We start from the raw sequence: 24,453 nt of genomic DNA on the forward strand, positions 1-24,453 counted from the left end.
TTCTCCCGCTTGAGCGGAGGGCTGGACTAGAAGACCTCAAAGGTCCCTTCCAGCTCTGTTCTATTCTGTTCCATTCCATTCCAAATTCTGCTCTAATTCTCTTCTCTTCTATGGTGGCACATTGGTTAGAATGTAGCATTCCAGGCAAACTCTGCCCACTGCCAGCAGTTCGATCCTCACCAGCTCAAGGCTGACTCAGCCTTCCAGGTCTTTAAAAGGAGGACCCAGATGGTTGGGGGCAAATAGGCTGTGTAAACCGCTGAGGGCTGTGAAAGCGCTGTGAAGCGGTATATAAGTCAGTGTTGTTGCTATTCTCTGCCTCCTTCCCTCCCTCCTTCTTTCTACCTCTTTTCTTCCCTTCTTCTCCACTTTTTCCTCTCTCCTGCCCCCTCCCTCTCTTATTTCCCTTCTCTTTTTCTCTCGCTCTTCTTTCCCTCCCTCCCTCCCTCCCTTTTTCTTTCTCCTTTTCTTTCTTTCCCTTCCTTCCTTTCTCTGGTAAGAGCCCTGGTGGCGCAGTGATTAGAATGCAGGATTGCAGGCTGACTCTGACCACAGCCAGCAGTTCGATCCTGACCGGCTCAAGGTCAACTCAGCCTCCAACCCTTCTGAGGTTGGTAAAATGAGGACAAAGACTGTAAACCAGTGTAAACCATTTAGAGCAGGCTGAAAACCACTGTGAGGTGGTACAGAAGTCTAACTGCTGCTATTGCTAAAAGAGATCCAGTCTAGAAGGGGAGATTTTGTGACAGGAAGAAAGAACAATTAATCAGTGGAAGAGCTTGCCCCCCCCCCCGGCTTGAGCAGGGGGTTGGACTAGAAGGCCTCAAAGGCCCCTTTCCAGCCCTCGAGTTCTATGTTCTGTGTTGTGAGGCCCAGTCTTCTGCACTCTGCCCAGAACTGCCTCTTTTCCTGATGCTCTCAACAAGGCTGGATCCAGTCCAAAGTTGGAGGGAAATTCTGGTCAAGAAAATTGCCAGCAGAAATGAGATGGGTCTGTAAGCCCAGCCCAGGGGCAGGCAACCTCGGCTCTTTTATGACTCGTGGACTTCAACTCCCAGAATTCCTGATCCAGCATGAGGGAACTATGTCTCCTTCATGACTTGTGGACTTCAACTCCCAGAATTCCTGAGCCAGCATGGGGGAAACTTTGGCCCCTTCATGACTTGTGGACTTCAACTCCCAGAATTCCTGATCCAGCATGAGGGAACTATGTCTCCTTCATGACTTGTGGACTTCAACTCCCAGAATTCCTGAGCCAGCATAGGGAACTATGGCCCCCTCATGACTTGTGGACTTCAACTCCCAGAATCCCTCAGCCAGTCTGGAGGAACTATGGCCCCTTCATGACTCATGGACTTCAACTCCCAGAATTCCTGAGCCAGCACGGCTCAGCTTGGAAACCTCTCCCTTTCCCCTCAGCGTGGCTGGCTCAGGAATTCTGGGAGTTGAAGTCCACGAGCCATAAAAGAGCTGAGGTGGTTTGGTTCAGGCCAGCCCAAACAAGCGAGAGAGGCCAGCCACCCTGGTTGACGGATCAGCCCGTCGTGCGTCCACACACCATGAAGGCTACGAGACCCCGCGGTGGTCATTTCTGTAAGCCAGATGGTTACAGCCTTTATTTTAAAAAAAGAAAAAAAAAGAAGACACCCTCCGTCCGGTTCACCGTCAGATCCTTTTCTCTTGGTGTAGTTTGGTTTTTGCTATTTTTTTTACTCCTTCTGGGATATTTAGATCTGGATCCACACTCAAGAAAGGACAGGGTCCTCTAAGGGAGAGCAACATCATTGGGGAACAAGAAGGGGGAAAGACAACAGCCCCCCCCTCCCTCCCTCCCCACCCACCTACATAGTGCAAAAAATATAAAAGGGGCCGAGAGAGTCGGCGGCGGTGTGAGCAGCGACAGGGAAGCCAACCTCCGGCTTTTTGCACGCGGCCTGTCCGGGCCTCCAAGCAAGGCCTGCTGCAACTTGGCCCAGGCTGGACCCTCGGGCCCTCGGAGGAAGGGGGGCATGGGAAGCAAAGCTGCCACCGACACCCACACCCCCCGTACCGAGAAGCACCTTCCACAGCGACGTTCAGGAAGAGAGGAGGGCCCTGAACACAACCGCTGAAAACTAAGAAACAGTCATCAAATTATAATTACAACAATAATTAGGGTGCTATAATATAAGATAGTTACACGGGTGGAGGGAGAGCTGTATCCTTCTCCCCACTGGGCCTCTTGAGGACGGAGCGGGGCCAAAGGATGCCCCTCGGCCGGCCGCGTCCCCAGGCCATTGCACGCGCCCCGGGGAATCGGCGGTCTTTCGGCGTCGGGAGGGGGAGGAGGGGGCTCGACCGATGAACGGGACGGCAAGCTCCCTTCCGGCCAGGCTGGAGGTTTCGACAAGTCTGCTTTCTCTTCCTTCCTCTTCCTCCTCCTCGTTCTCTTCCTCCCTTCCGCCGCTTTCGGAGCGGGGTGGGTGGGAGGGGGGGGAACAAGGGGCGCCCCTGGCTCAGACGGTGGTCTCGTTGGCTTTCTTCTTCAGCAGCTTGGCCGAGAGCAGGGAGTGAGGGGCGGGGGAGGGGTTCCTGGCGTCGGGAATCATCAGCCGGACCTTCTGGTTGGTCCTTCGCCACTCGGAATAGAGCTGGCAGTGGTAGCGGAACGACACCTGGGACAAAACAATAATAAATAACGATAAGGATGATAAGCATGATGATGTTGGAAGGAACCTTGGAGGTCATCTAGTCCAACCCCCTACTGAGGCAGGAAACCCTGTACCATTTCGGACAAATGGCTGTCCAGTCTCTTCTTAAAGATTTTCAGTGTTGGAGCACCCCAGAGCTCCGATTCCAGCCCAGTAACTGAAACAACACAGGCAGTCCTTGACTTACGACTCACAACTCAGCCCAACATTTCCGTTGCTAAGCGAGATGGTTACCGAGCGGGTTTTGCCTCCCGTTTTACAACCTTCCTTGCCACTGCTAAGCAAATCCGTGCGATGTTAAGCCAGTAACCCGGTTGTTAAGTGAAACCAGCTCCACCCCCCATTGACTTCACTTGCCAGCAGGTCGCAAAAGGGGATCACGTGACACACACACACATGTGAACGCTGCACAGCCGTCGTAACTGTGAACCGGTGGCCCAGCCTCTGAATTTGGATCATGGGGGCATGCCGTAAAGGTCGTTAAGTGTGAAAAAGGATAAGTTGCTTTTTTTTCCGTGCCGCAGTAACTTTGTAAGCCGAGGTCTGCCTTACCCATTGCCCATGAGGATAATTAGTATTTGCCATGCCCTGAGTTTAGTCCCCCACAACCCCCAAAAGAAAGGGGATGAAAAGAAAGGGGATGAAAAGAAAAGAAATTCCCTTCCTAAAGCAGAAAGAATTGGGGGCGGTTGGAGGAAAGACATTGAGTTTTTTATTTTGTCAAGGTAATGATTTACCAGCTTATGTAATGTAAGATGTAATGATGGGAATAACCGGCAGGGTCTGTGCCTCTTTAAGAGCAAGCAGGGTCTGTGTCTCTTTAAGAGCCAGCAGGGTCTGTGTCCCTTTGACAGCCTCTGTATAAAAGGGAAGGCTCCGCTGATGTGTTTTCTCTCTCTTCCGTTTCCTGCTGTAACTGCGGTGTGTTGGATCCTGCTGTATAAGCACATGTATGTTGTATATTGTTCCTGGTGTATGATATTGTAGGTAGTGTAAGATAAGCCACCATTTAATACCGACACCGTGTACTGTGTTTGCTCCTGGGTTATCTCACGCAGTAAGACTGTGCACGGTCTGACATAATTTATTTACTTATTGGAGACATTGCCCACCTTAGCCGCCCCCCAAGCTGGAGAAAACCCCTGCTATGGCCCCACCCTTGCAGATGCCCCCAGGTTAAGGATGCTGCCTTATGGCTCCCAGCTCTGATGCTGGGGGGCTCTTTTCTATTCTCTCCCATCGCCTCCTAGCTGGTCTGCTCCTCCTTCAGACTAGGGGTGGAGCACCTTGGCTCAGGAATTCTGGGAGTTGAAGTCCACAAGTCTTAAAAGTTCCCCACCCCTGCTTTAGACCCATGCAGAAAACCTGCTGCCTCTTTAAGCATCTCGGATTAGGAGACTTTTTCCCATAAAGCACAGCCATAAAGCCAGGCAGATGTGGGGGGGTTGGGGGGAGAAGACGGGAAGAAATTCAACAGCGGGTGGAAAAGAAATGTAGGTTCCGCTCATCCTGTCCTGGAAAAGCAAGGCCGGTCCAGTCCAGGTCAAAGGAGCAGGACTGGACTTCCCAGTGGCCCACCTGGGGACGATGGTGCATTACAAGGATATGATCTGAAAAGGGCGTGAAGGGGGTGATAAAGCTGAGTCACGCACATGGCTTTGAGAGAAAGGGGGGCGGAGGCAGAAATGAGGGGAGCCAAAGCACTGATCCCCTTCATGGATTACTGCCTTGTCGTGGCGAAGGGGCTTGCGTAATTCAATGAAGCTATGAGCTATGCCGTGCAGGGCCACCCAAGACGGACAGGTCATAGCTGAGAGTTCTGACAAAACGTGATCCACTGGAGAAGGAAATGGCAACCCACTCCAGTATCTTTGCCATGAAAACCCTATGGACAGTACCAAAAGGCAAAACGATATGACGCTGGAAGATGAGCCCCTCAGGTCGGAAGGCGTCCAATATGCTACTGGGGAAGAGCAGAGGGCTAGTACTAGTAGCGCCAGAAAGAATGAAGCGACTGGGCCAAAGCCGAAAGGACGCTCAGCTGTGGATGTGTCTGGTGGTGAAAGGAAAGTCCGATGCTGTAAAGATTTTTTCTCCATAGGAACCTGGAATGTAAGATCCATGAATCAAGGAAAGCTGGACGTGGTCAAACAAGAGATGACAAGACTGAACATCGACATCTTAGGTATCAGCGAACTAAAATGGACAGGAATGGGTGAATTTAATTCAGATGACCATCAGGTATACTACTGCGGGCAAGAATCCCTCAGAAGAAATGGAGTAGCCTTCATAGTCAATAAAAGAGTAGGAAAAGCAATACTGGGATACAATCCTCAAAATGACAGAATGATCTCAGTTCGAATCCAAGGCAAACCATTCAATATCACAGTAGTCCAAGTCTATGCCCCAACCACCAGTGCTGAAGAGGATGAAATTGACCAGTTCTATGAAGCCCTACAGCACCTTATAGAACTAACACCAAAAAATGATGTCCTTATCATCATGGGGGATTGGAATGCTAAAGTAGGAAGCCAAAAGATAACTGGAATAACAGGCAAGTTTGGCCTTGGAGTACAAAATGAAGCAGGGCACAGGCTGATAGAATTTTGTCAAGAGAATACGATGGTCATAGCAAACACTCTTTTCCAACAACCCAAGAGACGGCTCTACACATGGACATCACCAGACGGTCAACACAGAAATCAGATTGACTATATGCTCTGCAGCCAAAGATGGAGAAGCTCTATACAGTCAGTAAAAACAAGACCAGGAGCTGACTGTGGCTCAGATCATGAGCTTCTCCTTGCAAAGTTTAAGCTTAAACTGAAGAAAGTAGGGAAAAGCACTAGGCCAGTCAGGTATGAATTAAATCATATCCCTGTTGAATATACAGTAGAGGTGACAAATAGATTTAAGGAATTAGATCTGATAGACAGAGTGCCTGAAGAACTATGGACAGAGGTTCGCGACATTGTACAACAGGTAGCAACCAAAACCATCCCAAAGAAAAAGAAATGCAAGAAAGCAAAATGGCTGTCTGAGGAAGCTTTGCAAATAGCTGAGGAAAGGAGGGAAGCAAAAGGCAAGGGAGAAAAACATAGATATGCCCAATTGAATGCAGAATTCCAGAGAATAGCTAGAAGAGATAAGAATGCCTTCTTAAATGAACAGTGCAAAGAAATAGAAGAAAACAATAGAATAGGGAGGACCAGAGATCTTTTCAAGAAAATTGGAGAGATGAAGGGAACGTTTAATGCAAAAATGGGCATGATAAAGGACCAAAATGGCAGGGACCTAACAGAGGCAGAAGAGATTAAGAAGAGGTGGCAAAATTACACAGAAGAACTATACAAGAATGAGCTTAACGTCCCAGATAATCACAATGAGTTGGTCACTGACCTCGAGCCAGACATCCTAGAATGTGAAGTGAAGTGGGCCTTAGAAAAGCTGAGCAACAACAAAGCTAGTGGAGGTGACAGTATTCCAGCTGAGCTATTCAAAATCTTAAAAGACAGTGCAGTAAAAGTGCTACACTCAATTTGCCAGCAAATTTGGAAAACTCAACAGTGGCCACAGGATTGGAAAAGATCAGTTTACATTCCAATTCCAAAGAAAGGCAGTGCCAAAGAATGTTCAAACTATCGCACCATTGCACTCATTTCTCATGCTAGTAAAGTCATGCTTAAAATCCTACAAGCTAGACTTCAGCAGTATGTGGATCGAGAACTACCAGAAGTACAGGCAGGATTTCGAAGAGGCAGAGGAACTAGAGATCAAATTGCCAACATACGCTGGATCATGGAGAAAGCTAGGGAGTTCCAGAAAAACATCTACTTCTGCTTCATTGACTATGCTAAAGCCTTTGATTGTGTGGATCATAACAAACTGTGGCAAGTTCTTAAGGAGATGGGAGTACCAGACCATCTTATTTGTCTCTTGAGAAACCTATATGCGGGTCAAGAAGCAACAGTGAGAACTGGACACGGAACCACTGATTGGTTCAAAATTGGGAAAGGAGTCCGGCAAGGCTGTATACTGTCACCCTGCCTATTTAACTTATATGCAGAGCACATCATGAGAAAGGCAGGGCTAGATGAATCAAAAGTTGGAATTAAGATTGCCGGAAGAAATATCAACAACCTAAGATACGCAGATGATACCACTCTAATGGCAGAAAGTGAAGAAGAACTAAAGAGCCTCTTGTTGCGGGTGAAGAAGGAGAGTGCAAAACTTGGGTTGAAACTTAACATTAAGAAAACCAAGATCATGGCATCTGGCCCTCTCAATTCCTGGCAAATAGATGGGGAAGAAATGGAGGTAGTGACGGATTTTATTTTCCTGGGCTCCAAGATCACTGCAGATGGGGACTGTAGCCAAGAAATTAAAAGACGCTTGCTCCTGGGGAGGAAAGCCATGGCAAATCTAGACAGCACACTAAAAAGCAGAGACATCACCCTGTCAACAAAAGTGCGTATAGTCAAGGCTATGGTCTTCCCAGTTGCAATGTATGGCAGTGAAAGTTGGACCATAAGAAAGGCTGAGCGCCAAAGAATTGAGGCCTTTGAACTATGGTGCTGGAGAAGACTCCTGCGAGTCCCTTGGACTGCAAGGCGATCAAACCGGTCAGTCCTAGAGGAGATAAACCCTGACTGCTCTTTAGAAGGCCAGATCCTGAAGCTAAAACTCAAATACTTTGGCCACCTAATGAGAAGGAAGGACTCACTGGAGAAGAGCCTAATGCTGGGAAAGATCGAGGGCAATAGAAGAAGGGGACGACAGAGAATGAGGTGGCTGGATGGAGTCACTGAAGCTGTAGGCGTGAGCTTAAATGGACTCCAGAAGATGGTAGAGGACAGGAAGGCCTGGAGGAACATTGTCCATAGGGTCGCGATGGGTCGGACACGACTTCGCAGCTAACAACAACAACAACAAAGCACTGATGGATGACCTTCCCTAGTTGGGCCATGAAACGTCTGCAAGGAAGCCCCCAAGCCAGGAGAGCACCCAGGACCCCCCAATCCTCCTCTTCCTCTTCCTCCTCTCCACGAACCCCTCTCCCTCCCAGCTCTGATGATGTTACCTAGTTGGGCCATGAAACGTCTGCAAGGAAACCCACCAAGCCCAGACAGCTCCCAGGGCCCCAGAGCTGAAGGGGGCCTGGATCAGAAGCAACGTCGTGCCTGGACGGCAGAGGAGCACGCCTGGCGTCGCAGGTCAAAAGCTAAAAGCGGAGGCCCTTCCCGAGGGGTGCAAGTGACCGTTATCGGACCCGAGCCCGGGAGCACTGACCAGGGTCCAGAGGACGTAGATGGTGAACAGAGCGATGGTCAGGGCAATGAGGCCGATGGCCTCCAGGTGGCTGTTGAACTGCATGTGGTCCTGGGCGCCCCGCAGGCAGAGCCAGCCCGAGATGGCCGCCAGCGGAGTGATGAAGAGGAAGCAGGCCATGTCGCAAAACAGCGTCCGCTTCTCGTTGCGGGGCCCGGGGTGCCTGAGCCACTGCAGCGGGAGGACAAAGAGAACAGAGAACAACACAGTTGGAAGGGACCTCAGAGGTCTTCTAGTCCACCCCCTGCTGGAGCAGGAGCCCCAGTCTCATTTCAGACAAACAGCTGTCCAGTCTCTTCTTGAAAGCCTCCAGTGTTGGAGCACTCACCACTTCTGGTGGCAAGCTGTTCCACTGGTTAATTGTTCTCACTGTCGGGAAGTTTCTCCTTAGTTCCAGGTTGGTTCTTGATTTAATGTCTGTGGAGGTTCCCAGCCATCCAGGTCACGGTTGTCCCAAAGATGCTTTTTTTTTTTCAGGAGGCACCTGGACTTTCTCGCTTTTCCTTCCAAGACGTTTCGCTTCTCACCCCAGAGGCTTCTGACTGAAGAAGAACTTTCCCCACCATCCAGTCAGAGCTGAAGAATCTTCTCGGAGGAGAAGCGAAAGGTCTTCAAAGAAAAACAAGGAAGTCCAGTTGCCTCCTGAAACAAAAGCAACTTTGGGAGGACTCTCCTTGACGAGTTTCCATCCGTGGCTTCGTGTCCTGCCTTCAGGGGCTTTGGACAACACCTTGACTCCCTCTTCTTTGGGGCAGCCCCTGAGATACTGGAACGCTGCTCTCCTGTCCCCCCCATCCTTCTCTTCGTTAAACTAAAAGGTAAAGGTTCCCCCGCACATGCGTGCTACTCGTTTCCGACTCTAGGGGCCGGTGCTCATCTCCGTTTCCAAGCCGAAGAGCCAGCGCTTGTCCGAGGACGTCTCCGTGGTCATGTGGCCGGCATGACTAGACGCCAAAGGCGCACGGAGCGCTGTTACCTTCCCACCGTAGTGGTCCCTATTTTTCTACTTGCATTTTTACGTGCTTTCGAACTGCTAGGTTGGCAGAAGCTGGGACGAGTAACAGGCGCTCACTCTGTTAATGCGGCACTCGGGATTCGACCCGCCAAACTGCCGACCTTCTGATCGACAAGCTCAGTGTCTTAACCCACTGAGCCACCGCATGCCCAATTCCAGCAACCGTTCTTCATGCCTTTTTTGCCTCCAGCCCCACAATCATAATATTAAATTACATTAATTTTAAAATTTTAATTTTACTGTTATTATGAATTGTGGGCTTGTACTAATTTAATTCCATTTTATTCTCTTTTTGTACTGTTTTAACTGCCCTGTGAACCGCCCTGAGTCCTTCGGGAATAGGGCGGTATATAAATTTAACAAATAAATAAATCATCTTTGCCGCTCTCTACTCTTTCCGGTGCCTCAACTCCTTCTTTAGAGGTTGAGAGGAAGGAGAACATTCAGGTGGGGAAGTGGGGAAAGCGGGGGGGGGGAGGCAGGAGGAAGGAGGCAAGTGGACATCACACAATCTCTGCCGTCTCCTCCTGCTCAGGGCTGGTTCCACATCCCCAAAACCCGTCTGGCACCCGAAGCACATCTCAAGCCGCCCCGAATAGCACATCTCAAGCCGCCCCGAATAACGCCAGAGGCCAACCGAATCGTACTGGTCCATCTGACCCGTCACCCGGCTGAGCCAAGCTAACTCTCTCCTTGCATGTGTCAAAGCGTGCGCGCACACACACACACGCCCCGCCCTGACTTTCCCTCTGGGCAGGAGCCCAGGAGACGCACCCACCTCCGACAGGGGCCGCGGCCGTCTTTCCACCACAAACTCCGCGTGGCAAAGCTCGCAGTAACTGGTGTTGGAGGAGGACAGCCACTTCTCCAGGCAGCTTTTGTGGACGGTGCCCAAGGTGCCGGTGCAGTTGCAGGGCGAGAGCAAGCCCTCCCAGTTCCCGCCTTCGTGGCAGATCCGACAGATCGGGCCATCGCTGGAAAGGGAATAGTGGGACACGAGAGTAAGAAAAAGGACACCAGGGTCTCCGGGGGAGGGAGGGGGGAGGGAACGGAGGAGAGTTCTCCCGTCCGTTTTGGGAAGAGTGCCACAACCTTGCTGGAAAAACTTTTTTTTTAAAAAAAAAAGATTTTATTAAGATTTTATAAAGTTAAGAATAACGTTTTAGAAGGCAATGTGGTAACTGGGTTAAACAATAGATCCGTAATACAGTCCTTAGTGAGTACCTCAGGTTACACCATCAAATATTTCTTCTCAATTTTCCCTTAGCATTTGCTATCTCCTATTTATGCTAGTAAATTTCTAATTGTTATCAAAAATCAGTAAAAATTTCATTATCGCATTTATAAACACCATATTTTTTCCCCTTTTTGCTTATACGTATCTTAAGGGTTCTCGATAGACAATCAATGTCCTGCTATAAAGTTTTTACCAATTTTAATTTTTAATTAGAGTATTCCAATCTAACCTTTAATATCCACAGTATTTAATTTTCAGGTAACCCAAATTTCCTTTACCTCACTTCATAAAAATTGTAGTATCTAAAATACACCTATTAAAACTTAAATGTGTTCTTATTCTATTCCATAAACATTTTCTACTTCCCACCCTAATAGATCACCGCCTTAATAATACAGCATCTTTTATTAGTTCAGATCCATCATCTATATACACTGGGATAATCAATAGTTCAAACCTATTTTCTTATAATTTAAATTTCCCTTGTTAATCTAAACCTTCAATATTCAACCAATTAATCCCCTGTTCTTTTACTATTTTCTGACTATTTTAAATCTAGTACTTAAGTTTCCTTTTATTTCAAAATCTCCCTTTAGCCCACTGACTGACAGTTTAGGATCCTTGCTAATAAATCAGGGGGGGGCAGTTTTTCAACCTAATTCTAGCTTTCTTCTTTTGCCAGCCAGGTTTCCAGAAAACAAGAAGACCAGATCGAATTGAAGACAACTATACCAGAACAAAAATGGGGATCTGGGAGGTCAAGGAGACTTAATGATTATAAATGGACCAGACCTCTTAGAAAATGAGCAACGAGACGGTCTCCTTTAGTCCACACAATATACACAAGAATGAAGAGAGACCTATCCGATGATTTAAAAGCACTTACATGGAAAGCTGGCTGAAAAAACTCTTCACTCCCAGGGCTGGGATCCGAGAGAAGCCAGCCAAATTCCAGTTGGCGCATAATTCATTAAGCTAAAATTCCTGTTTGTAACCTTCCAGCTGGCCGAAACAGCGCATCCCAGGGTGATGGGTTTTGGAATCGATGGGCTTCGGATGGGCTAGCCCAGGGGTAGGCAACCTTGGCTCTTTTATGACTTGTGGACTTCAACTCCCAGAATTCCTGAGCCAGGCATGCTGAGGGGAAAGGGAGAGGATTCCAAGCTGAGCCGTGCTGGCTGAGGAATTCTGGGAGTTGAAGTCCACGAGTCATAAAAGAGCCAAGGTTGCCTACCCCCGGCCTAGGCCTAGGCCGCTTTATGACTCGTGGACTCCCACTCCCAGAATTCCTGAGCCAGGCATGCTGAGGGGAAAGGGAGAGGATTCCAAGCTGAGCCAGCCTGGCTCAGGAATTCTGGGAGTTGAAGTCTACGAGTCATAAAAGAGCCAAGGTTACCCCACCCTGGGCTAGCTCAAAGAAGGCATCCAGAATTTGGAAGCCCCCGCTCCTATACGACTGGAATTTGGCAAAGCTGAGTCTGCTTCACCCAACCGTCATTTCACAGGCTTCCTGCAAGCTTCCCCAATGTGGAAAGTCTCTCACTGGGGAAGCCAGCAGGAAGTCAATCGTGCCTCCCCCACCTTTTCGCCCATCTAGGGTCATTCTGTTTCTTTGCTTAAAGTGAGGAAATAGATACCTGGGAAACGAGGGCTCCAGAAGTCACAGGTGGCCTCGTTCTGCTAAGGCTTGATCATCCCCACCCTGGCCAGAGACTGGGCTGCACGACCGAACCCCGTGGGGCAGAGGGAATGCGGCTGACTTTGACTAAGAGGGCACTTAGCCTCCCACTGTCTAAAAGCAGTTTTCTCTTGCCAGAGAGAAAATTCTGACAGGGGAACAGAAACCATTTCTGTCCATGGAACCTCCAAAAGGAGAAGGGGAGGACGGGGGTAATAATAATAATAATAATAATAATAATAAGAATAATAATAATAATAATAATAATAGTAATAAAAAATAATTTTATTTATTTTATTTTAATTCCATTTATATCCCACCCTTCTCCGAAGACTCAGGGCGGCTTACAAGCTTAGCAGTAGCCTTCATTCTATGTATATGCCTGCTTATTAGGGCCTTCACACACACCCCAAGCGGCATTATTACAAAGTCAGCTTATTGCCCCCAACAATCTGGGTCCTCATTTTACCTACCTGGGAAGGATGGAAGGCTGAGTCAACCTTGAGCCTGGTGGGACACGAACCTGCACTAATTGCAGGCAGCTGGTGTTACTTATAATAATTAATAATTAATAATAATAAGAAGTAGTAGTAGTAGTAGTAGTAGTAGTAGTTGGAAGGGACCTTGAAGGTCATCTACCGTATTTTCCGGCGTATAAGACGACTGGGCGTATAAGACGACCCCCTACTTTTCCTGTTAAATTATAGGGTTTGGGCTATACTCGCCGTATAAGACTACCCCACTGCATACAAAGTCTGCTAGGATTGGGTGGGTCAGCTCTCTCTCCCTCCCTGCCTGCCCAGCCCTCCCTGTCTCCAAGACGCAATTTTTTTAAAAAAAATCCCATTTATACCCCACCCTTCTCCGAAGACTCAGGGCAGCTTACAATCTAAAGCACAAATCAATGTGCTTAGCAATGTACAAAGTACACTTCCGGCATCCAGAGCCTGCCTGCGTTTCTTTAACCTCCACATGCTTCCGACTCTCGACAACTTCAGCGTTGTAAACCTTGCTGCTGTTAGTATCCTGGGTGCCTCTTCTCCAAACCCCCTCTACCCCAACCCGGGTGAAAACACTAACGTGCTCCCAGTGTGTGCCTATCCCTCTCCAACCAACTGCCCCCCCATCCGTATCTGGCTCCAGCGGGCTCGTCCACACATCCCAGGGCCGCCCTCCAGCAGTCCCCGGCTCCGGTCCATCTGACACCGACGGAAAACAGCCGGCCCTTGCCTCCAGCGTGCAGGCTATAGCATGCAGTCCCGGCACAGGTCCGTCGGCAGGCATGGGAACAGCTAGCATGTTTTGTAGTGCCCAGGCTCCCTGTACGGCAAGGCAGATTGGGCTGTCCTCCTGAGTGCCTGCGGGGTCATCAGCAAAGCCCTGTGATGCAGGCGCGTGCAAACGCCGTGAAGCAGCTGGTCGTCGGGTTTGCAAAGCCAGGAACCGGCGATCAGCTGATAGTCAGGCTTGCTGATTACGGCCGACCTCCTCCCTTGTTTGTCGGAGCGCCGGGTCATGGAGCGAGCCGTGTGCAGGGGGGGGTGAGTAGGTGAAGCAGGGCTTGTTTTGGGAACGAGACCCCCTGCGTAGTGTCAGGCCCACAGGGCTCGACAACAGACAGCAATTTTGTGATTCTCTCCCCCTTCCTCCCCCCCATCAATGAGCTGCCGAGGTTGCCTGCGTGTGTGTATGTGTGTTGCCTCTGGTTTTTCCTGTAACATCAGACAATAAAACCGCCCCTAACCCTAACACCCGGCGTATAAGACGACCCCCGACTTTTGAGAAGGTTTTCATGGGTTAAAAAGTCGTCTTGTACGCCGGAAAATACGGTAGTCTAACCCCCTGCTCAGGCAGATTTGGCTGAAAGGGGAAATCGGCAACACTTTGCTCTAAGCATTTCTCAACCTTGGCAACTTTAGGATGGGTGGACCTCAACTCCCAGAATTCCCCAGCCAGCATGGGGAATCGAACCAAATTCTGAAGTGGCTCTTGGCATCATCAGCCTTGCCCACTCCCAAGGGGGCATTTCTTGACATTAAACCGGAGGGGGGGGGGAGGAAGGAGTTGCGAGTCATGACTCACAATGGGTGCAACACAAGCTAAGATTCGCTGTAACTTTAGCCTTGCACGGGAGCCCAACAGCCCGCGTTCAGGGTTGCACCCTCGGAGGTGCTCATCCAACTCCTGCCCGCTGCTCTGCTCTCTGGCTGGCTGGCACGCAACCACACCCACCCACCCACACGCACACCCTCCCCCAGACTCTAGCCAAGCAAGCATGGGCCGGGCCTCACCTCTGCGGGCCCAGGGCTTTGATCACCGTGGAGAGCAGCTGGCCGTCCTTGGCGGTGACTTGGGTGACGTACTGGGGGCGCCCCAGATCCGAATCGTCCACTGACTTGGACAAGGTGGCACTGCCCGGGCAGTCACACAGCGAGCCAGGGAGGTGGCAGCAATCCCCCGTTGTCATGGCAACGGGGGAGGGGGGGAAACGACGCTGGGTTCAGCAGCCAGACGGCACGTTCATGATAAGCTGGAAATGAGAGAGAGAGACAGAGAGGATATGAAATGAGAAAGGCCGATGCATGCTGTTTCTTTATTAAGATTTTAATCAATCAATCAATTTTTACGCCGCCCATCTCGGTGGAGCCCAGGTGATTCTAGACTCTCTCCTTCAGCAGGCAGCTTTCCCCACGCTAATTCATTTTGCTCTACGCATCCCCTGACTCGGCTAAGCTTTTGTTGCGTTGGTTTTTAAAAAAAAAAATGAAAAGAGAGCGACACACACATTACGCAACGTCTTGTCTTGCAATTCTGGCTGCCGGCAAGAGACTCACAGGGAGGAGAGTTGCAAAACCCGAAAGAGATGAGCGAGTGTGGAAAACCCACCTTACACACACACACACACACACACACACACACACACACACACACACACACACCGTAAAAGTTGTGGGTGGCAAAACCACAAAAAGGGAAGCATTTTCTTGAGCTTCTCTCCAGCCTTCTACAAACAGACGCTACCTACAGCCACGGCTCGATAGCCACGAAAGCCGCCTCTTCTCTTCTTGGACACGAAGAAAAAAGTTCTGTGTAAGCCGAAGAAGCAATTCTCTTGGAGAGGAACGTGGGGGGACATTTGCCCCGGCCCTCTTCTTTTCCAAAACAAGGGGACGAGTCAAAGCAAAAGCAGAAGCTCGACTGACACCACTTAATCCACCCGTTTCTTTTTTTTTTCAAAAGGAACACGCCATCCCACGGCTTGAAAGAGCCGAGACGTCTTCCTCCTCTGGGGAAAAAACACCCTCGGGAAGCAGGCTTTGCTTTAACACCCCCCCCCCGGCAGCGGAGTGGGAAAAAGGGGGCTCTGGACCTGTAACTCTTCCTGCCCTGATGCAGGGGGGGGGAAAAACACCGCTAACCTTTGGCCGTGCTGGCTGCAGCAACTGATGGGGACCAAAGGTCGGCGACGGTCAGGAAGGCCTTCCCCCCCCCCCAGAGTGACAGATTTTCACACCGGTATAACATAGGAAGGACGGCTGCGGGACTTGGGAACGGCCAGTCGAGAGAAGAGAATGTTAGATGTTTTTGTGCCAGCCATGGCAGTTCCCCAAAAGGTCATCAGATGGGAGCAAAGAGGCATCTTTGCTCCCACTGGTGGGTCAGGGGTCTCCGGCCCCTGCAGCCCCATTGGAGAGAGTTAATGGCCCTCCAGCCCCCTCACTCTCATTGGTAAGGGAGGGGCTGGGGACCCCCATAAAAACCTCTGCTCAGGGGCTGCTCCCCCTCTTGCTCTCTTGTTGCTTTCTTGTTCAAGCTCCCTCTGGGAATGATCCATGAGCTCAATCCAGGCATGGATGCCTCCATGCCAGGGAAGTCTTTCTCTTTACTCTATCTTTAAATAAAGCTTCATCTGATTGTATCCCTGCGTGCTGCCTTTTTCTTGGAAGCACCTTAACGAACCATCGGTCTCGTGAGGCCATCTCACAGAGAAGGACGAGGGGGGACAGGATAGCAGCCTTCCAGGATCTCAGGGGCTGCCCCAAAGAAGAGGGAGTCAAGCTGTTCTCCAAAGCGCCCGAAGGCAGGACAAGTAGCAACGGATGGAAACTGACCAAGGAGAGAAGCAACCTAGAACTGAGGAGAAACTTCCTGACAGTGAGAACAATTAACCAGTGGAACTACTTGCCTCCAGAAGTTGTGGGCGCTCCACTGCCGGAGACTGGAGGGTCACTTGTCTGAAGTGGGAGAGGGTCTCCTGCTTGGGCCGGGGGTTCGACTAGATACAGACTCCCCCAACCTTTCCAGGTTGGCAGCCCAGAGCAGGGGACGGGAGGAAGAGGGGATGGCGTGGTGGGAGGGGCAGGCACGGGCGCACCTATGCACAGGAGCCCCCGTTGCTCACACGAGTGGGGCCAAAAGCACCTGGGATGCTCCTGCGAGTGGGGCCGCAAGACCCCGCCATGCTTGTATGAGTCAGCCCCCAAAACACCCGTGTCAGTGGGGCTGCGTGCGCACCGCTGCCAGCCACTCCTGCAGCCCATTTGCCAATAGGCCGTGGACCAGGAGTGGCCCACAGGTCGGGGACCCCCGGACCAAGATCCCTTCCAGCCCTATTCTGATGGACTGATTGATCGATCGGCTGACCCCCTGGGCTGAGTCCGCACGGCCACCGCTTTATCCGATGGGAATCCACTCCTGGGGCGGGGCGGGGGAGAGCGGCCCGCTCCAAGTCCCAAGGCAGCCCAAAGGCAGAAGGACGGAAGTGGCCAAACGAAGCGACCGCTGCGATCCGCTTCCCGGCCCCAGATGGCACAAAAATGGCTTCTGGCCGAAGCCAGAAGTCGAAGAGAGCCGCGGCCGAGATTCAGATCGCCTTTGATCTTGTCCAGAAAGCAAACAGGGTGAGACAACGGGAGCTCCTCGGAGGAAACAGCCGGCGGAAGACAAGTGGGGCCGAAGGAGACGCTAACGGTCCAGCAACCGGCGCAGCTCCCAGAAAAAGAACAATTAACTACCTGAAGCAAGCTGTGATTAGTTGGCATCCCCTTTGAATCCCCTCCCCGTCTTTCCCCTCCCCTTTTTCCTCTCTCCATGCCAATCTTATAAGTCTCCCACCTCCTCCTCCTCCACCTTCACACAACCTTCCTGCATAACTTAAAACCTTTCGTTTTAGTGACCATTGTGCAGTTACAAGAGCGCTGAAAACAGGGCTTGGGAGCCCGTTTCAAACTTAACGGCCGTTGCAGCACACACAAACCCCCCACGGTCACAGGATCAAAATCTGGCGGCTTGGCAACTGGCACGCACTTACGACAGTCGCCGTGTCCCGGAGGGTCATCTGATTCCCCTTTGGCGACCTCCTGACAAGCCAAAGTCCAGGGGGAAGGCAGAGTCACTTGGCAAGCCCTGTTGCTCACTTAACTGCAGTGATTGGCTTAACATCGGTGGCCAGGAGGGTCGTAAGACGGGAGGAAACTCACTTGATGACTCGTTTAGCAACAGAAATTTTGGGCTCCGTTCTGGTCAGGATTACCTGTAATATGAGGGAAATCACTGCCAGAAGCTGGCTTAGCGCACGCGTGTGTCTCTGTGTGTGTAGAATCGAATAGAGCTGGAAGGGACCTTGGAGGTCTTCTAGTCCAGCCCCCCCCCCCCCCGCTCGAGCAGAAGCACCTATACCACCTCAGACAAGTGACTGTCCAGCCTCTTCTTAAAAACCTCCAGGGATGGAGCGACCACGACTTCTGGAGGCAACTTCTGTTCCACTGGTTAATTGTTAGGAAGTTTCTCCTCAGTTCCAGGTTGCTTCTCTCCTTGATTAATTCTGTGTGTGACCAGCCATACGCTAAATAAATAAATCTCTCCTTGATTACTTTCCATCCGTTGTTTCTCGTCCTTCCCTCTGGTGCTTTGGTGAATAACGTGCCCCCCCTCTTCTTTGTGGCAGCCCCTCAAATACTGGAAGACTGCTGTCATGTCCCCCCCCCCTTATTTCTTCTTTTCTCTAGACTGGCCAAACCCAAGTCCCGCAGCCGTTCTTCGTATGTTTTTGTCTCCAGACCTTGGATCATCTTAGTTGCTCTTCTCTGAATTTTTTCCAAAATCTCAACATCTTTTTTGTGATATGGTGGCCAAATTGGATGCAGTATTCCAGGTGTGGTTTTACTAGGGGTGTGTGTGTGTGTGTATGTATGTGTGTATGTATGTATGTATGTATGTATGTATGTATGTATGTATGTATGTATATGTAGGTCTTGACGTATTCGGATCTTTTCCCGTATAAGTTTGAGAGTGTCTTGGTGACGTTTCGACGAGGTCCCACTAGTCATCTTCAGGCTGGTGTCTTTGGCTTGAAGCACGAAGCCGAAGACACCAGCCTGAAGATGACAAGTGGGACCTTGTCGAAACGTCACCAAGACACTCTCAATCTTACATGGGAAAAGACCCGAATATGCCAAGACCTACATACGTATACCCATGAAAATCTACGAAAACATATGTGTTTGTGTGTATGTGTGTATGTGTGTGTATATATGTGTGTGTGTGTGTGTGTGTGTACGTAATGTAATGTAATGTGAGAGGAATTATTGCCAGAAGCTGGCTTAGTGTATATATATTTGGATTACAACGAAAGCTCTGAGAAGGCTCACTCACACACTCACACCCTTGCTGGCTACATCTGGCACAGACCGTGGTCTGGTCTTAGAAACTCAGCTGTCAAACGATGGGGAGGAATCGGAAGCCTGCAAAGGCCGACATCCAGAGGTGGTTCGCAATGCCTTCAAATTCTAAGACAGCAGCGTAGAGATGGGGGAAATGGCCCTGCTTTACAGGAAGAGAAAAGGTGCATGTTTTGCCCATGCCAGGGAAGCAAAGTTAAACAGCTAGTGTGTGTGTGTGTGTGTGTGTGTGTGTGTGTGTGTGTGTGTGTGTGAGTCACTGTGGAGTCCTAACAACCGCCTGGGCAAGTCCCCGTAGTTTTCTTGGCAGGGATTGCCTCTGCCTTTCTCCCAGGGATGAGAGACTGGACCAAGGGCAGCCAGCTGGCCATGTGCCCAAGGCAGGACTAGAACTCAGGGCCCCAGGGTTTCCAGACTAGGACTTTAGTTACTCCGGGCTGTCTGTCAAAAACTAGAGTAAGCAGCTGTATCAAGGCTGGAAATGAACACAAGAGTTAAAAGAGGGTTTCCCATACTCAAAAACTCATGTACAGAAGGGGACATACAGGCGACCCCTGAACTATGGCAATTCAGCCAATATTTTCTGTTGCCGGGTGAAATAATTTGTTACGTGAGTTTTCTCCCATTTTACGACTTTTCTTGCCACTGTTGTTAAGTGAATCCCTGCAGCGGTGAAATTAGTCACGCGGTCGTTAGGCGAATCTGGCTTCCCCCCTGGACTTTGCTCGTCAGAAGGTCGGAAGGGGCACTGCGGCCGCCATAAATACGAGTCGGTTGCCAAATATGCGACTTTTGATCACGTGACCACGCGGGGATGCTATGACGGTCGTTAAGTGTGAAAAGCGGGTCATAAGTCACCTTTTCTCAGCGCCATTGTAACTTCAGAGTCACTGTGGGTCCTGGGCTCTCCAGAAGCCCCTGAGGGCACACACCCCCTGGAGCACAGGCTAGGTCCCTTTTGTGCAACCGTGACAACTTTTAAGATGAGTGGACGGACTCCCAGAATTCTCCAGTCAGCTTGCTGCCTAAGGAATTCTGGGAGCTGAAGTCCATGCACTTCAAGAATTGCCCCTGATGAGAAACACGGGGCCAAACGAGGCTGGCCCAGAAAACCTCTCATGTGCCTGCCAAGTTGTCCTCGTGAACACAACAGAGGAACAGTGTGGCAGGAAACGAGGCCTGCACAACTTCCTGAACAGCAAACCAGGGAAGTTGCTCTTTTGTCTTAACGCTCTCCTAGGCGGCCAGGCCTTGGAGCCAGTCCAGTCAGGCATGGCTCCTCTCTTATATTTCTAGCAACAACAACAATAATAAAGTTGGAAGGGACCTTGGAGGTCATCTAGTCCAACCCCCTGCTCAGGCAGGAAACCCTGTACCATTTCAGGCAAATGGCTGTCCAGTCTCTTCTTAAAAACTTCCAGTGTTGGAGCATTCACAACTTCTGGTGGCAAGCTGTTCCACTGGTTAATTGCTCTCCTTAGTTCCAGGTTGCTTCTCTCCTTGATTAGTTTCCATCCTTTGCTTCTTGTCCTGCCATCAGGCACTTTGGAGAATAGCTTGACTGCCTCTTCTTTGGGGCAGCCCCTGAGATACTGGAATGCTGCTATCATGTCCTCCCCTGGTCCTTCTCTTCATTAAACTGGACAGACCCAATTCCAGCAACTGTTCTTCATATATTTTAGCCTCCCGTCCCCTATTAAACCAACAGTTACCCATCGACCAGAAGGAGCCCAGGAGCGATGATTGAAGTTAAGAGTCACAATTTAAAGGAAGGCTCTCCAACCTTGGCAACTTTTAAGACTGGGGGACTTGCAACTCCCAGAATTCCCAAGTCAGCATGGCTGGCTAGAGAACTCTGGGAGTTGAAGTGCACAAGTCTGGAAGTTACCAGTTTTGGGAAACCCCTGATTTACACCCATCCGTAAAACTAGCCCCATCCGCCGATCATCCCAGGCCACACCATTGATCCTTTGACCCCAGAGCCAAATCTTCCCGGCTCTCCTGTAACCCAGCAAGGTCCAGCCTGTCCCATAAGCCACAGCCGAGAAAGCACCCTGGCCAGGCATGCCCATCCTGGGGGGACACAGCCACACTCCCTCCCTGCCCCCCAGCCCCACAACAGACTCAAAAGGCCAGCACAACAACACGGCCAATACAGGCGGTCCTCTTACTTACGACGCTTCATCGAGTGACTGTTCAAAGTGACAGCACTAAAAAAAAGTGACACACGACCGTTCTTCACACTTACAACCGTTACAGCATCCCTGGGGTCAGCTGATGAAAATTCAGACGCTTGGCTGCCGTCTCGTATTTATGACGTTTGTGGTGTCCTGGGGGGGGGGGGGTGTCACACGATCCCCTTTTTGCGATGAAGTTCAACAGGGGAAGCCAGATTCGCTGAACCGCCCTGGCCCTGGCCCTAGCCAACGCAGAGATTCACTGAACAACTAGCGGCCAGAAAGGTCGTAACACGGGAGCAAAGCTGACTGTGCGGTTTAAGGAATGGGAAATGGGACGGAGCTGGGAGGGACCCTCGGGGGTCTTCTAGTCCAGCCCCCCCGCTCGAGCAGGAGAACCTATCCCAGGGGTAGGCAACCTGGGCTCTTTGACGACTCGTGGACTTCAACTCCCAGAATTCCTGAGCCAGCACAGCTGGCTCAGGAATTCTGGGAGTTGAAGTCCACGAGTCGTCAAAGAGCCCAGGTTGCCTACCTCTGACCCATCCCATCGCAGTCCCTTCTTAATTTCTGGCTCCCTCGTAAGTCGAGGACTACCTGCAGCTGACAGGTGACCAAGGCATGGAGGGGTTCTCCCCCCCACACACATACATGACCTAGAAAGGGGGCATAAAACGTAGCCCCCCCCCTCCCCCTCCCAGGGCCAGCCCAGAAGGGGGAGGGGGAAGAGGAAAGTCCAGGGAAAGGAGGCCACCAGGAAAGCCCAGGGCTGCCGGGAGAAGGGGAAGAGGCTTCCCTCGCGCCCTCCCTGCTGCCGCCAGGGCTCGGGAGGCCCTGGGAGGCGGAGGGGGGGCCGAGACCCCCCCTGGAAGCCCCCCACCACCATACCCCACCCCCCTCGGACCCCCCCCCCCAGGCTCACCCCGGGCCGGCGGCAGAGACGGCGGCCGTCCTTCGGGGCTCCGCTGCCGCAGCGCCCGGCCCGTCTCCTCCTCCTCCTCCTCCTCCTCCTCCTCCCCGGGCGGGCCGCCCGCCGAACCGGCCAGGCCTCTTCTTCCTCCTCCTCCTCCTCCTCCTCCATCGGCTCCCGGCCTTCCTGCCGCTGTCACTCAGGCCGGCCTGGCCCCGCCCCCTTCTCACCTGCGCCCCGCCCCTTCCGCCGCCGGGACTCTCCTCAGCGCCCAGGCCCGGCCCGAGTCATCTCCTCTCCGGCCGGCGCTGAGCGAGCGAGCGAGCGAGCGAGCGCGGGAGGGAGGGAGGCCTCTCGCCCGCCCGCCGCCTCCGCCGCCGCCGCCGCCGCCGCTTCTGTCAGCCGCCTCGCCCGACCTGCGCACCTGACGGGCAGCCGGGCCCCGCCCCCTCTTTCCCCGCCCCTCCCCCCTCCGCGCGCGGCCAACCCGCTTCCAGAGCCGGCCTAGAAGAGGAGCCAATCGGCGGCGGCGTCCGGGCGAAGAAGAGCCCGCCTCAGAGACGGGGAGGGAGAGATGGGGGGGGGAAGAAAGGGAGGGAGTTCGCGCGTGCGCACCTCTCACCGTGTCTCTCCCCCCCCCCCCCGCTCGGCTTTTCCGCGACTGGCGGGAAAGGGAGGACCAGGGAAGCCACGCCCCTTTCCGTGCCGCTCGTTCTTCTTCTTCTGGCTGGGGGATTCTGGGAGTTGAAGTCCAGAGGTCTTAAAAGGTTGCTGAGGGGGACCAGGACAGCCCTGGACCGCAAAGTCTTCCAGAATTTGAGGGGCGGCCACAAAGAGGAGGCCAACCTATTTCTCCGAAGGCAAGAGGAGAAACAACGGATGGAAACGCATCCAGGAGAGAAGCAACCTGGAACTAAGGAGAAACTTCCTGACAGGGAGGACAACTAACCAGTGGAACGGCTTGCCACCAGACGTTGTGGGTGCTCCATCACTGGAGGCTTTCAAGAAGAGACTAAATGACCGTTTGTCTGGGATAAGGTCTCCTGCTTGAGCAGGGGGTTGGACTACAAGACCTCCAGTGGATCTTCAAACTTGGCCCTTTTATGACTTGTGGACTTCAAGTCCCAGCTGGCTGAGGAATTCTGGGAGTTGAAGTCCACAAGTCATAAAAGGGCCAAGTTTGAAGACCCCTGACTTATAGTTACTGGGTACGTTCACTAGATGCTTCAAATCATGCTAGCCAAGGAAATGACGCTTTCCAAAGATTTTTCACCTTTTTTAAGGGTCTTCTCACCTGGCATCTGTGGGAGACCCATCTTATTACTGATGCATAAATAAAAAGATATTAATCTACCTTTCCAGCTTGGATCCTCTTTTGACAGAGGCATACAGGGTTAAGAACCTTGCCAAAATTCACGGCTAACACAATGGAATTCTGAATGGTGAGCCGATATAAGATGAGCACTATCTATACAATAAAGCAGACATGTCAAACACAAGGCCCGGGGCCAGATCCGGCCCGCGAAGTGGTTTCATGTGGCCCACGAAGCCATCCTGGAAACAGTGAGGGAACGGCCCCCACTGCCTTGGCCCCGGCCCAGAGACCCTCCTCCTGCCAGAGACCCCCAGATCTGTCCCCCTCCTGCCCAGGCCCCCATAGGCACCCTTGATGCCAACGATGTAGAGCTGGCCACGCCCACCCAGTAGGCCATACGCACTCTAGCCACGCCCACCCAGTTAGGCCACGCCCACCCAGGCCACACCCACCCGGCCCCCTGAGGGCAACCGCAATGCTGATGCGGCCCTCAATCAAATTGAGTTTGACACCCCTGCAATAGAGGAACTAAAGAGCCTCGTGTTGCGGGTGAAGAAGAATGATTTGTGCTTTAGATTGTAAGCCGCCCTGAGTCTTCAGAGAAGGGCGGGATATAAATGGGATTTAAAAAAAAAAAAAGCAGAGACATCACCCTGTCAGCAAAAGTCCCTATAGTCAAGGCTACGGTCTTCCCAGTTGCAATGTGTGGCTGTGAAAGCTGGACCATAAGAAAGGCTGAGCGCCAAAGAATTGAGACCTTTGAACTCTGGTGCTGGAGAAGACTCCTGCGAGTCCCTTGGACTGCAAGGCGATCAAACCAGTTAGTCCTAGAGGAGATCAACCCTGACTGCTCTTTAGAAGGCCAGATCCTGAAGCTAAAACTCAAATCCTTTGGCCACCTAATGAGAAGGAAGGACTCACTGGAGAAGAGCCTCATGCTGGGAAAGATGGAGGGCAATAAAAGAAGGGGACGACAGAGAATGAGGTGGCTGGATGGAGTCACTGAAGCAAGAGGCGTGAGCTTATATGGACTCCAGAAGATGGTAGAGGACAGGAAGGCCTGGAGGAACGTTGTCCATAGGGTCGCGATGGGTCAGACACGACTTCGCAGCTAACAACAACAACAATCTATACAATATTATATAGAGATTATTACTTTTCCAGACTGCGTGGGCAGAATTGCACCCAAGCGGGTACACTTCACCCACTTTGAGCGGTAGAGCCCAATAAATCTTTAAAAAAAATCACCCCCAAAAAGCATTTCTATTGACTCGTACTGTGGTTTGTCTAGTCCAGGGGTCTTCAAACGTGGCCCTTTTATGACTTGTGGACTTCAACTCCTGGTCTAGTTTGAGGCATAAACAATAAAGCTGTTGTGTAGTGCGTTCTTTGGAGGCAGGAAGCAAGACGAGAGGTTTCAAAC

At 51.4% G+C, this 24,453-nt stretch overlaps 3 protein-coding genes across 8 annotated transcripts in view; 1 reads left to right on the top strand and 2 right to left on the bottom strand.

The window, feature by feature from the left end:
* Positions 1 to 24,453, top strand: part of LOC308677033 (nicotinamide riboside kinase 2-like) — an 828,951-nt gene that overhangs the window by 160,042 nt on the left and 644,456 nt on the right. The window lies entirely within an intron of this gene.
* Positions 2,121 to 22,122, bottom strand: MARCHF2 (membrane associated ring-CH-type finger 2). 6 transcript variants are annotated; one of them, XM_081343080.1, is made up of 5 exons: positions 21,946 to 22,122; positions 14,240 to 14,478; positions 9,812 to 10,007; positions 7,980 to 8,189; positions 2,121 to 2,654 (listed from the first exon to the last, which is right to left on the bottom strand). In XM_081343080.1, exons 2-5 carry the CDS (start codon positions 14,413 to 14,415, stop codon positions 2,496 to 2,498), a joined length of 741 nt encoding a protein of 246 aa, XP_081199206.1. In that variant the 5' UTR covers positions 14,416 to 14,478; positions 21,946 to 22,122; the 3' UTR covers positions 2,121 to 2,495. The 6 variants fall into 6 exon arrangements, with proteins under 6 accessions (XP_081199206.1, XP_081199205.1, XP_081199207.1 ...); XM_081343079.1 differs by having other exon boundaries at positions 21,728 to 21,948; XM_081343081.1 differs by lacking the exon at positions 21,946 to 22,122 and adding an exon at positions 20,877 to 21,092.
* The window catches only part of RAB11B (RAB11B, member RAS oncogene family), a 37,084-nt gene continuing 22,508 nt past the window's right edge, over positions 9,878 to 24,453 (bottom strand). The window contains exon 6 of the mRNA XM_081343136.1: positions 9,878 to 10,007. The gene's annotated coding sequence lies outside the window, so the exon portion shown is untranslated. The remainder of the gene's footprint in view (positions 10,008 to 24,453) is intronic.

This window comes from Vipera berus, assembly GCF_964194415.1.
Source record: "Vipera berus genome assembly, chromosome: 1".
Taxonomy (NCBI): domain Eukaryota; kingdom Metazoa; phylum Chordata; class Lepidosauria; order Squamata; family Viperidae; genus Vipera; species Vipera berus.